The sequence below is a fragment of the Kwoniella shandongensis genome, chromosome 2, assembly GCF_008629635.2.
Source record: "Kwoniella shandongensis chromosome 2, complete sequence".
NCBI classification, from domain to species: Eukaryota; Fungi; Basidiomycota; class Tremellomycetes; order Tremellales; family Cryptococcaceae; genus Kwoniella; species Kwoniella shandongensis.
This window is the reverse complement of record NC_089288.1, coordinates 1,158,309-1,172,342: the sequence shown is the minus strand read 5'-3', so window position 1 is coordinate 1,172,342 and position 14,034 is coordinate 1,158,309. Positions and strand designations below refer to the sequence as shown.

The 14,034-nt window shown below is 47.1% G+C and overlaps 2 protein-coding genes across 2 annotated transcripts; one reads left to right on the top strand and one right to left on the bottom strand.

The window, feature by feature from the left end:
* Positions 1–138: 138 nt before the first annotated feature.
* Positions 139–3,295, bottom strand: CI109_101106 (uncharacterized protein; the record flags this gene model as incomplete). The annotated part of the gene is made up of 16 exons (XM_065966901.1): positions 139–407; positions 469–571; positions 639–1,059; positions 1,112–1,248; positions 1,312–1,397; positions 1,450–1,624; positions 1,700–1,853; positions 1,904–1,971; positions 2,023–2,188; positions 2,246–2,297; positions 2,357–2,516; positions 2,570–2,593; positions 2,647–2,696; positions 2,752–2,797; positions 2,862–3,032; positions 3,095–3,295. 16 exons carry the CDS (start codon positions 3,293–3,295, stop codon positions 139–141), a joined length of 2,283 nt encoding a protein of 760 aa, XP_065822973.1.
* A 306-nt stretch (positions 3,296–3,601) lies between these two features.
* Positions 3,602–5,742, top strand: CI109_101105 (uncharacterized protein; the record flags this gene model as incomplete). The annotated part of the gene is made up of 7 exons (XM_032002758.1): positions 3,602–4,601; positions 4,660–4,719; positions 4,770–4,788; positions 4,844–5,018; positions 5,072–5,511; positions 5,569–5,659; positions 5,713–5,742. 7 exons carry the CDS (start codon positions 3,602–3,604, stop codon positions 5,740–5,742), a joined length of 1,815 nt encoding a protein of 604 aa, XP_031863097.1.
* Between the last annotated feature and the right edge of the window lie 8,292 nt (positions 5,743–14,034).

Sequence of the window (14,034 nt, the reverse complement as noted above, 5' to 3'; positions counted from 1 at the left end):
ATTTTTCGGTGTTGTATCGGGTACTTGTGGAAGTACCCCTATGCATTCGTAGAAGTCCACTACACAATAGACGTCGTTCGACTCATAGATGGGAGTACAATATGGAAGAGGTCTATATCTCACGGTGAAGAGCATAGTTCACTTCCATCCTTCTGCTACTCGAACACCGACAATCTTGACGATCTCCGCTGCCTTCCTCGCCAGATCGAATCTCGCCTGGCTCGACAACCCTTCTTCGCCCATCTTCGCCATGACATATCGCTCTGCCATCTCATCTCTGGTCTCTCCGTCACCCTCTTGCAGAGAGGAGATTAGCGAGAGTAGGGTCGTACTTTCCATAACCAGTGAACGAGATTCGAGTTTCGTTGCACAGATTAGCGATTGTTTGATATGGTTCGTAGCTTCTTCTAAATCACAGACCGGTTAGCAACCTATCTCCGGGATACAAGAAGAGTCTCGAAAACTCACTTAGCAAATCTGCTAATTCGGCATCAAGTGCAAGTTCCAATTTCGCTTTTCCCAAACACAAAGCTCCTCTGGCTATCACCTCTTGATCATCCGATCCCAACACCTGTTTCTAAACCATCAGTATCTCTGCCTCCGTAAGACTCACTGCGAGAATGAAGCACGTTACTCACCTGATCCCAGATCTGCTCAATCTCTCTGATCACCTTGCTCGCCATACCCATGCCCTCCATGCTCAACAATACCTCACACATCACGACCACTCCGAACCTGTACATTCCCCATAAAGCCAACTCGCTAGAAAGTTGGACGGCAGAAAATACGTGAGGGAGTATGATGTGTGCTGGTGTGGAAGATGATTGGAGCTTGGAAGCTTTGCGCAAGGAAGAACGGATCTCCTCTTGGACCAAGGTGATCTGTCGGGAGAAAGTTTTTCCGCCCTTGGCTGTTGATTGGATACTGCCGGCTGTGCTTTCGAGGTCAACGGGAGGAGGATGACCCGTTTCACGGGGTGGTCCACCGGGCCCAAGCTGGGTAAACGACGCTTTAGGCGGCTGAAGGGATGACAGATAGGCTTGACACTCGGTGTCGTCACTACGTGACCGGTCAGCAAGCTTCTCCCAGCGAGCAGCAAGCAAAGACTCACTGCATCTTAGCACGTCGCTCGAGCAAACTCCAAACTACTCTCGCCCATCGATGAAATGCCGATATGGTCATTCCCTGCAAGTTTATGAGGTCGAGCAAGATAGCTAGCGCATCATCGTACTCTGCCCGCTCAGCTTTCTGCATAGTGTCAATTCTCATTAGCAACTTGTCTCACCAAGAAGTGCATTGACGCCGGCTCACTCTTTGTGCTCTGGCTAGTATGACTGTCAATCTCCCATCGTCCCAAGGTGTCAAATCGTCCAAAGCTAGTACCTCGTGAAGCTCCGCTAGGACAGTTGACCCTACCCATCAGCTCTACTTTGCGACTCCAAGACGTACCTAGCATCCCCCATAATCCCGCCTGAGTAGCATGCCAAGCCGCCATATCCAGCTTTTGGCCTGTTCTCCACTGTTTCGGTGCTCTTTGTTCTTCTTCTCCGTTACTCTGCTCAACCTGTATTTCCTTGCCCAAAGCTGAATGGACTCTTCGAAAGGCAACATGTACCGGCTCACCCTGTCAGGATGTTCAGCGTCAGTCGGTGCATCAGATCTATGGGGCAGCTCGCTAGAGCTTATTGGAAGAACCTACCAAATCCAAAGCGGCTTTGACGGACCAAAGCTCGTCCATCGGAGTTGACGATTCGGCGAGTCGTGTAGTAGGTATAGGACCTTGATGTATCCGTATTGTCTCGGTTGATGAGAACGCCACCGATTTCGTCTCGGTGATGATTCGTTGGGACAGGCTTCATCTCTTCGTCAGCTAACAAAAGAGCTCATAAAAGGTGCAGCCCACCTGAGACAATGTTCCAGGCACTCTTGATCTCCAGCCGTCCTTGCCACTCGAATAGCTTCGTCCACAGCCTATGATGGAGATCAGCAAGGTAGCTCCGCTTAGCTCCCACTCCAGCTTACAGAACGAGCAGAATCCAAACCACCCGTTGAGAAATGGAACGAAGCGATATTCAGTAACGCATGCTGGTGTTGACCTCTGCCAGCTGAGGGGAATTGATAGTCGTAGAATCTTCGCAACGAAGCTAGGGAGTTCGAGTAGTCGCCAGATGCGTTTGCTGTTTGATAGCTACAAGTCGAAATAATCAGCAAACGTGGCCTTCCCATCTAGTTAGAGCGCTCTTACTCTTGCATGGCTTGGATTCGCTTGTCCAATGTGTCCTCCATCCCCGATTTGCCTGTGACGTCTGTATCAGCTGGCAGTCTGGTGCCATGTCCATTTCAATGGGCAGCTTACGATCTAGAGACCACATGTTGACAGGCTTCGAAGGTCCGCCCATGTCGGTGCCACACCACCTGGCAACCTCCCTAGCGAGGTGACCTGTCTCGTCGAAAGACAGCTTTCTCAAGGTATTCAACAATTTACGTGAGAAGACACCAAGAGGAGAATGGCGTTCCTTTGGTCGATCATGATAAGTGCTAGCACAGGTGAAGGGACATCGGTACGTACTATGGGTTCCGGAAGCTCTGTTGGCTACTTGGCATTCAGCTCAATTGTCTGTGCGCGAGAACAGAGGAGCAACCTACCTCATCATCATCACTGTAATTCAATCTGTCCCGCAGCTCCTTCTCCAAGCCTGAAAGAGCGGTGATCAGCTTGCATAATAGGATCAGACGGCGACGACAGCTCACGATCTAGAAAAGCACATCCTTCCGCCACATCCTTGAATCTTTCCCCCTGCGATAACCCCACATTCAGCATCATATCTTTTACACTTGGGCTGAAGGCGAGAAGAACGCACAAACTCCGCTATCCAGCTCTGGAATCTTTCCGCACTTTCCAATTCTTCCTCGACCACTTGACCTCTGCTTCTTTTCTTGTTATTCCGCTTCAGGATCTCGCTGCTCTCTGCTCGGATGTGAAGATCAAGCTCGCTCTGCAACGCAGCGAAGGTTGCCGGTCTGCTTGCGACCTGCTCAACGTAAGAATGACCGTCAGCACCTATTCGAAAGCGCGATGACTGTATGGACTGACCTCCAGTACTTCTCTAGCTACTATCCGGAGGATGTTCGCCGTGAACAGCGGTGAATAGACAGGTAATGGTTGACAATCGTCGTTCAACGGGAAGACGCGAACGATTATCCATCCCAGAGCTAGATGTAGTGGAAGCATCGGCTCCGAAAGTCCTCTTCCTTGATTTGAAGGCATTTTCGATCGTCTTCTTGGGGATGACATTGGGTGTATCCGCTTATTGATGGGTCATTGCAGTCCAGTATTGGTTTCGTGGTGATATTGACAACATCAACATGGAAAACCGGTCGCGTACTGGTAATGCCCGTAGTTTTGGTTTTACCACGTGGAGAGAGAGACAGTTCAGATGACGTTGTTGCTGTCTTCACCTGATTATAACCTTGCTTTTTCTTTGCTTCCTTTCGTTTGTTTCGGTCTTCAGCCTTACAACACCCCCCTTCGAGTCTGAGACAACCATCTTGGATGGGACCAAGATACCCCCGTCATCTGCTCCGACTCGCTTCTAGGACAATGTCACAAAACCATGTACCGAACGGCCATTCTCGACCGCCTACTGCGCCCGTTCACTCGCACTCGCATTCAAGCTCGCGCTCTCACTCTCACAGCCATCACCATGACCTCCCCTCCCACGGCGGTAGTACCCACGAGGTGGAAGATGCTGCAGCTCGACGTCTAGCAAAGGGAAAGCAGAGAGCGGCGGACGCAACACATATCGACGCCGACGCGCCGATCCATCGTACTATCGGCACAGGAACACCTGATGGGAGACTTACCGCCATGCTGGACGAAGCTATACACGACCAAATATCTCCACCTTCGATTTCGTCAAGCCTCGAATCCTCCTCATTCTTAGGCTCATCTCCCATATCCCATCCGGCAGAAGCACATCACCATATACCTATGCGTCCGCCCGCACCACGACTCTTGTCAGGATTGACCAGAACGACTCTGCCTATATCGAGTTTGAATTACGCCTCGGCAGACGCACCGAGACGGAGTCATGATCGTGCTGTATCGAGAACAGATGGAACGGAGAGAGGAGCAGAGAGTTCTACAGCGTGGCAAAGAGCTGCACCGACCACCGCACTCTCCGACGCTCCGTTCCCAGACCTAGATCCTACCACTGGTCTTCCGCTAGATTTATCTCCATCTCGACGCGATTCCACTTCATCAAACGCCCCGTCATTACATCTGCAACGGACCATAACGGGCCTGCTGGCCGCGCCGCCTGCGACGGCAACATCTACATCCGGAGTCGGTGCTGCATTAGGATCTTCCATCCTCCCTTCCATGCCAAATATCAACTTCAGCATGCCGCGTGTATCTTTACCCTCAAAACCGTCATTAGAATTTGGCCGACGCGCATTATCGTCAACTCCGAGCCAGGCTGATCTGACAAGTTGGGCATCCGGTTGGTGGGGTGGCAATAAAGGGAAGGTGGATGACATGATGACGGAGGAAGATAGGGCGGATACAGTCGAGGAGGAGAAGGAAAAGTTGAGGAGGAAGTGTGAGTCGCAACAGAGTTGCCAAGCAATGAAGTGTTGCTGATGTTCTATGGGATGCAGATCGCTCGCCTAGAAATCCTATAGTGTTCTGCCACGGATTATTAGGGTTTGACGTACTTGGTAAGCTCTTCCGTGTACTCAAAGACAGCTCGCGCTGACGCTCGACTCAGGTCCAAGCAGTCTCCCAACGTATGTATTCATTTGGCGTCCGGTTGCGGATACTTCGCTCACACCAGGGTTGCAGGTTACAGATCTCACACTGGAGAGGCATCCGAGAAGTGCTCGAGTCAAATGGTGTCGAAGTGCTTATCGCAAGGGTACCCGCGACCTCGTCAATAAAGGATCGAGCGATCATATTGGAAGAATTCATCACAGAGAAGTTCCCTGGGAGAGAGGTAAACTTGGTTGGGCATAGTATGGTGAGTAATCTCATGCCAAAGCGTCTAGTCCCGTCGCTAACAACGCCATGCAGGGTGGACTGGATTGTCGTTACTTGATATCGGAGTTACAACCGAAAGGCTTCCATCCTATCTCCCTTACGACCATCTCCACACCTCATCGTGGATCACCCTTTGCCGACTATGTCATCGACAACTGGATAGGTCGTGATCGTCTGACCAGTATGGTGGGACTTATCGAGATGCTGGGCCTACCACAGTCAGGTGACGGTACAGCATTCAATGCCCTTCGAACGCAAGCGATGAAGGAGTTTAATGCGGAAGTCTTGGATAGAGAGGATGTGAAGTACTATTCATGGGGAGCGACTATCGATCCAGGATTATTGGATACTTTCAAATGGCCTCATTCGGTGATTCTAGCTAAAGAAGGTCCGAACGATGGATTGGTGTCAGTGCACAGCGCGATGTGGGGAGAATATAGAGGAACGTTGGTAGGAGTGAACCATCTTGACCTGTAAGTCGATCGCTATCACATCGCGGAGTGACAAAGCTGATAGCTTGTATGTCGTAGCGTTGGATGGGTGAACTCGGTGAGATATACGATTGGCAAATGGGCAGGAAAACCAGTCCCTTTCAAACCCGCTACATTCTATCTAGAAGTGGTGAGTGCGTTTTTCCTATGACATGAAGCCGTAGCTGATTACATCGCATTCAGGCGGACTACCTCGCAGAGCAGGGATTTTAGAGTGTTTTCGAAGAGTAGGATAGCATTTTGCGTACTGTAGCATAATCTAACATGCATTTGCATATATGACTCGTCCTTGACATAGCGCTGTCATCTTATACAAAGATCCAAGCGATAATTACAGAACACCGAGCAGAAGCAGGCTATAATTTTGACTATCGTCTAATTCCTACGATGGGAGAGGAGTCTCAGGTAGAACCCAATACCGGGGCAGTTTCACGAAGATTAAAGGCAAGAAGGACTATGGCAAGAAGGGATGGAAGACCGTGGACATGCCCTGACCTTCACGGCGAGACGACCTAGTTTCACAATCGTGTTACTGACCGCATATTCAATCAGCCCTGACAACACAGACATGCGCTTTTATGTCGTTCGAAAAGCCTTCGGACCCACATTTGCCTTCATGAAGAACTCTGTTACAGAAGTCGCAGCTCTTCTCACCTCTACACAGTGAGGTTTGACCTTCTGATTCAGGACCTCTTGGAATGACACTTGTCCTTCCTAGATTGTAGATGATAGTATACATATGTCAACATAACAGCCATGCTATTGTAAAACTGCCAATTCCATAACTTACTCAACCAAATACTTTATGGAGCCACCATACACCACCATGCCCAGCAATCATTCATCCCCTGATCAGCTTGACAGTGTAGATCAAGACGGCATATTATCATGGATCAGATCACATTCTCCCACATCCTCAGGGCCCATGATTCATACTCAATCAGAATCTGATGTTCCAGGGTGGCAAGAACTGCATGACCATGTTCTCCCACCTGAGGTTTATCAACCCATATTACAGTCTGACTACCGCACACCACAAAGACCTCCATTGTTCACCAATCTGTCCATGCCACCAATCCCTGACACAAGTCCAGATTCTACTCAATCACCCTCATGGCAAGACCACAGTGGTGCTAGCCGGTGGCAACCTGACATTGTATTACCAATGGATGATTATCCGCCTGAAGAATCATGTTTACCATTTCCTGAACAATTGGGCATGAACTACAATGCTTTGGAATCATCTGTAGCTCAGAGCCCTTCACCTCTGCTCTCCATTATGAAAGAAATTCATGTGAACTATGGTGATGGCATCAATGATCCAGACCCATCACTCCTTGGCCATAGCCCAATACAGGCTGATCTTGACCCTTTGCTCAAGATCTTGGAACAATCATCTGATGACATACATATCAATGATGATAAATCCACCAGTACTATCATAGACCCATTGACTGTCTACACTACTAGTCCACCTGGTGAGCATGTTATCTAAGATCTGATTCTGCCTGTCACTTACCATAATAATGCTGTCAAGCATACTCACAAGCAGAAGAGAGGAGGATCCCCAATGTTCAGATGTGGTTAAGTGGACAGGGTACACCTCACCCCACCTCTAAGACTACTGAAAACTGGGGCAATTCATATGATGGTATTGGAAAGGTCTCACAAGTTGACAAATTTGTTGATTCAGATTTGGCATTTCACCAAAGCCATTTAGGCACATTACACTCCACCTTGAATATTGATGATCAAGTCCTCTGCCCACCTGCCCAAAGTGACATGGCAACTACAGATATCTCACTTCACTTTGGTGATTGCAGTACTCCTTACTCTACCTTTAGCAATCACGATGGTGACAATGACAATGATGATGGTGATGATGTAGATGATGTAGATGACCCTGGACAACCCAGTGTTGTTTCGTCATCACAACAGCAAAGTTCATTAGCCTCAAACCCACAACATTACATTGTGCATGACTTGAGTCGGACTCCTGTAGCAACCAAGTCAAGCTGGAGGGGAGCAAATTCTCATGTGTATGCACTGTGCCAATGCGCATCACCAACCTGCATGCACAATAAGCGGTGTGATCGACCAACTGATAGTGCTATATGTGGCACGCCCTGCAATCGAAGCAGACCCGCAACACGTCTATCAGGAATAAGTATATGTTTTCTCTGTGTGAGTTGTGAGAAACGCAAATCCCTATGCCGTGCTTTGTCCCGCAAGGTAGGTAGTAGACGCTGACAGATTGCAAAGGCACGTGCAAAACATGCAATTGAGTTCAACCCCAATCTGAGCTTGGAGGCAAACAGGGCACTCTTGTCACATATATCGAGCAAGGAGCAAGTTAAACGGATACGTCACCAATCAAGGAAATCAACACAGAGTGGACCTGTGGTTGATTGGCCACAGCATAAGTCAGGGACATTACGGCAGAACCATGGAACAAGTTGCACATGCAGATCATATGTCTGTAAATGCCATGTAATCAAATCTGATGGTGACAAAATACCACCATGTGGCCGGCCTGTGATGGGGAATACTAGGATCAAGAATTTTGGATTGTGTGCTTTATGTGTGAGTCGGTGGCTATGTCAGGCATGATATGTCATCATTCTCAATTTGCTCTGCAGAGCTGAAATTGTGAGATCAGCGGAAGAAGATCAGAGCTCTTAGGACCAATCCTTCTCTAGATGACGAGACAAGGAGAACTGCTATATCACAGCGACAGGCCAGAAGTAGAAATATGGATCGCAAGAGGAAGAACAAGCCAAGATAACTCCATCTACTATACTTCAGCTCACTTGTATCTGTACATTTTCCTCGGCAATAATGTTTGATTTTCAATAGATATCTACCATGCTTGTAATTTTTCCTTGACAAGATTGAGCTTGTCCTGCGTGTCATACAAGTTGTTAGTTGTGGTACAAAGTTTCCATCAATTCCCCAAGGCTAAGTGATGATGTGTTTGCTGCCTCTTCGAAGCCCTCATTCATATCACTCATGCTCAATGACAAGATTATCCCATTGCCATTGCTGTTTTGTTTGACACCAATTCACCCTCTGTTTGTCAGGTCTTCCAATCATTCCCATTGATCAATTCAACATGTTCATTAGGGTTCACCCATTGTATCTATTCATGTTTGGGTTGTTACTGGTGGTTTCAGATGATAAAGCTGTGCTTGTACAACGTGCTAGGTGAACATATGCAAGTTGTAACTTAAGTCTACTTCAGTCTAGTGCAGGATGTACCAGTCTTGGCATAATACCAGAGTCTGTCTCACTGCCTGCCAGCAGTGAATGAAACAGGGGAATGCATGTTTGTCACAGACCTGAGCCTGCACTCTTGAATACTGGTACAAACAATCCTGCACAGGTATGAGAATCACTTGCCCAGTCCGATAGCACAATTCAGTTGACAACTTCTACATGTGCTCTCTTTAGGTGCTTTTTCTAAGGAGTTGTAACAATCAATATCCGCCACCAGGTGGCACACCACAGGGCACCATGTAGGTTTCTGATACACCTTCGGTATTGATGTTCTCACTCACATTCCTTGAAAAGTTGCTGAAACTCTTTGCCATGGGATCGTGACAAGAAGACTAGGGAGATCATTCTGATCTTGATGTTGGAAGTGCTCATCTGTCTTTCTGCCACCAGGTGCTTGTTTAGTTTGCCCTCAAAGCACGGACATGCAATCTTGTGGTGTATTGAGAGCCTTCCACCACTGTTGCCTTCATCAAGAAGTCGGTCAAAGAAGTGGCAATCCTTCTTGGCTACAAGGTGTATTTTGACCTTCTAACTATGCTTCTTTACAACTATGCTTCTGATTTCATTTGCTCACTCTCAATGACAGTATTATATAACAGCCATGTCACTGTCAAACTCCGGATTTACCAAGTCAATAGACCACTCTATCAAGTCAGCATACACCGTCATGCCCAACAATCTCCATCTCAACCAACTTGATAGCGCAGATGACAACACCAAATTGTCATGGATGAGATCAACTCCTTCCACCACAACATGGCCGGGGTACAATGCCCAACCGCAACCTGCCATGCCATGGTGGCAACAAGTACATGCGGACTTCTTGCCCTTTGAGCTAAATCAACCCATATGGCAGTCTGAATACAGCACACCAAGCAGATTACTACAACCAACATTCATGTCCACCCCGTCATTCCCTGTCACTTTTCCAGATCCTGGCCCACCACATGCATGGAAAGAACAGACTGGTGATGGTCTGCTCAACTCCCTGACCTCAATGAACTACAGTCTGCCCCAAGAGCTGTATCCTCTAAGCCAAGACACATTGAACATATCCACCTGGCAGCCCAATCACAACTATCCCAGGATATTATCACCCAAAAGTCCTTCACGTTTGTTATCCAATCAGGAAGAGCTCCATGTGAACCATAATGATAGTATGGAGAACCCAAATACATCCACCTTTCTTCCACATTCAGTCCAGGGTGGTGTCAATTCCTCTCTCGATTTTACAGGACAGCAACCTGGCATCCAGGTTGGTAGTGATATTCATATGAAGGTTCCTGCCAAGCTATCAAACAAGAAGATCAGTATCCTTGCAGATGATGATCTAATTGTGACCAGTGGAGCTTCTCAGTCAGGTGCTTCATGTGAAGCACAATCTGCCCTTGATGTTGAGAATCAGAAATGTTTGCCACAATTGGTTAGCAGTGACCTGAAAGCCTCAACTTTCTTGATTGACTTTGGTGATCCAGGCACCCCTTACTCTACCTTTGGCGCTATCCCTGATGACAAGACAGACAGCCCAGAAGTCCCCTGTGTCCCTTCTTCACAACAGCAATCTTCAACATGCTCTGGCTCAAATGATGCTGTCATTCAAATCCGAAGTGCACCTCTTGTAGCAAGCAAGTTGAGTGAGAAAGGCAAAGGGTATGTAATTATCACGAAGAAGAATTACACACCTTGCCAATGTGCATCAACCACCTGCAAGCACAACAAATTTGAGGGTTGAGAACCTGGTAGTCCTATATGCGGCAAGCCCAGTCACCTGAACAACAAAGCAACACGTCTTTCAGGTGTCAGCACCTGTGCTCGCTGTGTGAGTCATTGGAAAGTTGTATCTTCAAGCAATGCCTCTAATAGCAGAGTGAGAACTAGATGCTGATGCTGCTGAGTAGGCACAATCAAAAGCCGCAATAAAGACAAACCCCAGCCTGAGCCTGGAGGCAAATCAGGCACTCTTTTCAGCATGTTTCTGGAATGGAGGGTCAAGAGGAACTAATGACAAATACTGTGGGACAGGGAAATTACGGAAGAATTGGGAGACAAGCTGTTCATGTAGATCACCTGTCTGTCTATATCATACAGTCAGAAAGAACGGTGACCATGTTCCACCTTGTGGTCGGCAAGTCAGCTCAAAATCTAAGACCAAAAAATATGGATTATGTTCTTCCTGTGTAAGTCTGTTTCCTTGATCAGCAACAACATCATGATTCTGTGGTTGCGATAGAGAGCTGAAGGTGATTGACCACCAGAGTGTAAACAATCGAAGCCTTCTTCAGAACCCTGATCTAGATGGCAACACAGTCTCAATGCTCATAGCACAGAATAAGGCAAGAAGGGATATGTGGTCGTCAAGGAACAAAGCAAAGCAGAGAACAGTGCAAAGCAAACAACAAAGTGCAGAGGTTTTGCATACTAGTAGCTAGTCTATGGCCTGAATCTAAGGCATGATATATCAGAAGACAGGATGTGGGATGTAAGAGGATGAGAAATGGTCAAATAGGAAGGTAAGATAGTGTAGGATTCACATTGGTTGCATTAAGTTGATGTAGCTTTGAGTAACGAGCATACAAACTGTGAACATGACCCAAACATCCCTCTGCTGCATGTGTGGGTGTGCCGGATGGGAATGTCCCAGGCTGACTTGAGGCACACAAGACTGTTCTCACCTTTGACCTCATGTGAGAACTCCACCTCACACATCTTCCCTAATAATCCAACATTCGTGATCTAAGTCTTAGATCTTGATCTCTTTGTGAGTCCTGTAAGCACGTGTCCACCAAGTGGCGCATGCACACAGGCTAGTGTTGATTTTGTGCATCAAGATCAGTACCAACTTCCCACTTTGTCTCTTGTCTTCTCATTTTTTCTCACTCTTTTTGCTCTATGTATTGGCTACACATTGTAGCATCTCCTGAGCAATCCTGGCACGCAAACAGGCTAATAGAAGAAGAACAATTAGTCACTCTTATCCTTAAAAGACCTTCACTGTAGATCCAGAAAGCTTCACTGTCCACGTACACGGAAAAGGCTTCTGTAAATTCATGGAGATGTAACTTCATGGAATCACAGGGATGTAATACTTCTCACATTTCGTTAGAATCACATTCATAATATTCTTCTCATATCACCTGGATTTGGTCTGGCCTTCTGACAGATGCTTTCCCCTACCTCATTGATCTTGACAAAGGCTTCTACCAATCACAATGTTCCTTCCCATATCATGTTATACATGTGTTTATACCAAGACCATATCATTGTCATTTCATGGCACAGCAGACAACCTCATGAAATTAGCAAACATTCACATGCCAAACAATTATCCTTCAAATGACCCTCATAATGTAGATCAGCGGGACCCATTGTCATGGGAAAGATTCACTCCTCCCATGACATCAAGGTCAGTGTTCAATGCTCAACCAGAAGCTGACATTCCAGGGTGGCAAAAACTTCATGACCATGTTCATCTGTTTGAAGTCCATCAACCCATATCACAGTCTGAAAACCACATACCATCATCATCCACACTGTCTGCCAATTTGTTCACACCTCCAATCTGTGACGCATTTCCATGTTTGTCCTCACCACACTCATGGCAAAGTCAGAATGGTGATAGTCTGCACAACATCTTGTCCCTAATGGATATTAGACCGCTTCAAGAACTGTATCCACCAGTGCTGGATCCATTGGATGCACTGACCTGGATGCCCAACTATAAATCTCCAGTGATATCTATAGCTGGGAGCCCTTCACCAATGCCATCCACCGAGGAAGAGAGCCATCTGAAGCATGGCACTGCGCCTGAAGAGCCAGGTGCGCTATTCCTTGGTCAAAGATCAGGCCAGGGCAATTTCTACCCTTCCATCCAGAGTCCGCAACAATCACCCAGCCTTTATGTGGAGAATGGTGTCTACACCACATTCACTGTGGAAGACTGCGATGTGCAAATTACTGACCCATCTGGTGAGTACTTTTCAGTAGTTCCCAAATTCCCAATTGATCTTTAACTAATCAGAATGGGTATTGCAAATGTTCTTACAAACAGAAGCGACAAGAGATCCTGAGGTCCTGTTCAGCCTGAATGGCTATAACACACCTTACTCCACTTTTGAGAGTTTTGATGACACGGATATCTCATTGAGCAATGTAGACCTGGCCTCACAGGTCGGTTGTGCCAAACAAGACTCAGCGTTTTATTTGGGTGGTTCACACATAGCACACTCAACAACTACTCTTGATGATCAGGATACCTTACTGCAAGCAGTTAGCCCACAGGCGCATGTTGACATGGCACCCTCAGACCTCTCATTCGATTTTGAGAACCCTGGTACCCCCTATTCTACCTTTAGTGCTGACAAGGCGGAGTGGGTTTCAACAGCCTCTGACTGCAACAGTGCTGTTCTGAATCCCTCAAGTGCTATGCCTGAAGCAGTCAGGCAGAGTCAGCCACATTCAAAACATGTTATGGGATCAAACCCCGATTTTAGTTTGGAAACAAACAAGACGCTCTTGTCATTGTTATCAAGTGGACAGCCAAAACAGCAATACCATAGAACAATGGTCCTGAGGACCAAATGTTTGTGCAGATCACCTATCTGTCAATGGCACAAAATCAAAGGGAACGATGGGAATGTTCCGCCATGTGGCCGAAAAGTCCTGAGAACCCGAGGATTCCGGACGGTCCGAGGAGTTCAGGGAGAAATTTCAATGATTAAGCGTGAAAATTATGGCATATGTTGTCAATGTGTAAGTCAATTGAATGCTTGTCACTCACCTTGCCATGGTCATACTGTTGTCATGTAGAGCTTAAGGTGTGAAATTAGCGAGTCAATCCTTCAGCAATTCGTTCAAATCCCAGTCTAGATGATCACACAGCCTCGATGCTCTTATCACAATGTCAGGCAAACAAGAAGGCCATCAACCACAGATCTTACCGCCAAAAGCAGCTACTAAAGCAAACACGCAAAGAGACAGCAGTTCCAATACAGCAGCTAGTCTGAGGGCTAATCCACTGCATAATGTCACAGGTTGGGATTTAGTCAAGTGAAGGTTGGATAAGTTGAATAGATGGGTATGACAATATGGAAAACAGGTACATTTAACAAGATTTGTCACACCGGTACGGAGGGGAACGTGAGGTGTCCAAGGAAAAGGACAGTGTTTTGGGCTTGTTGTACTATTGACCAAGTTCAGATGTCACAGGTATGATGACAACACTGGTGATGA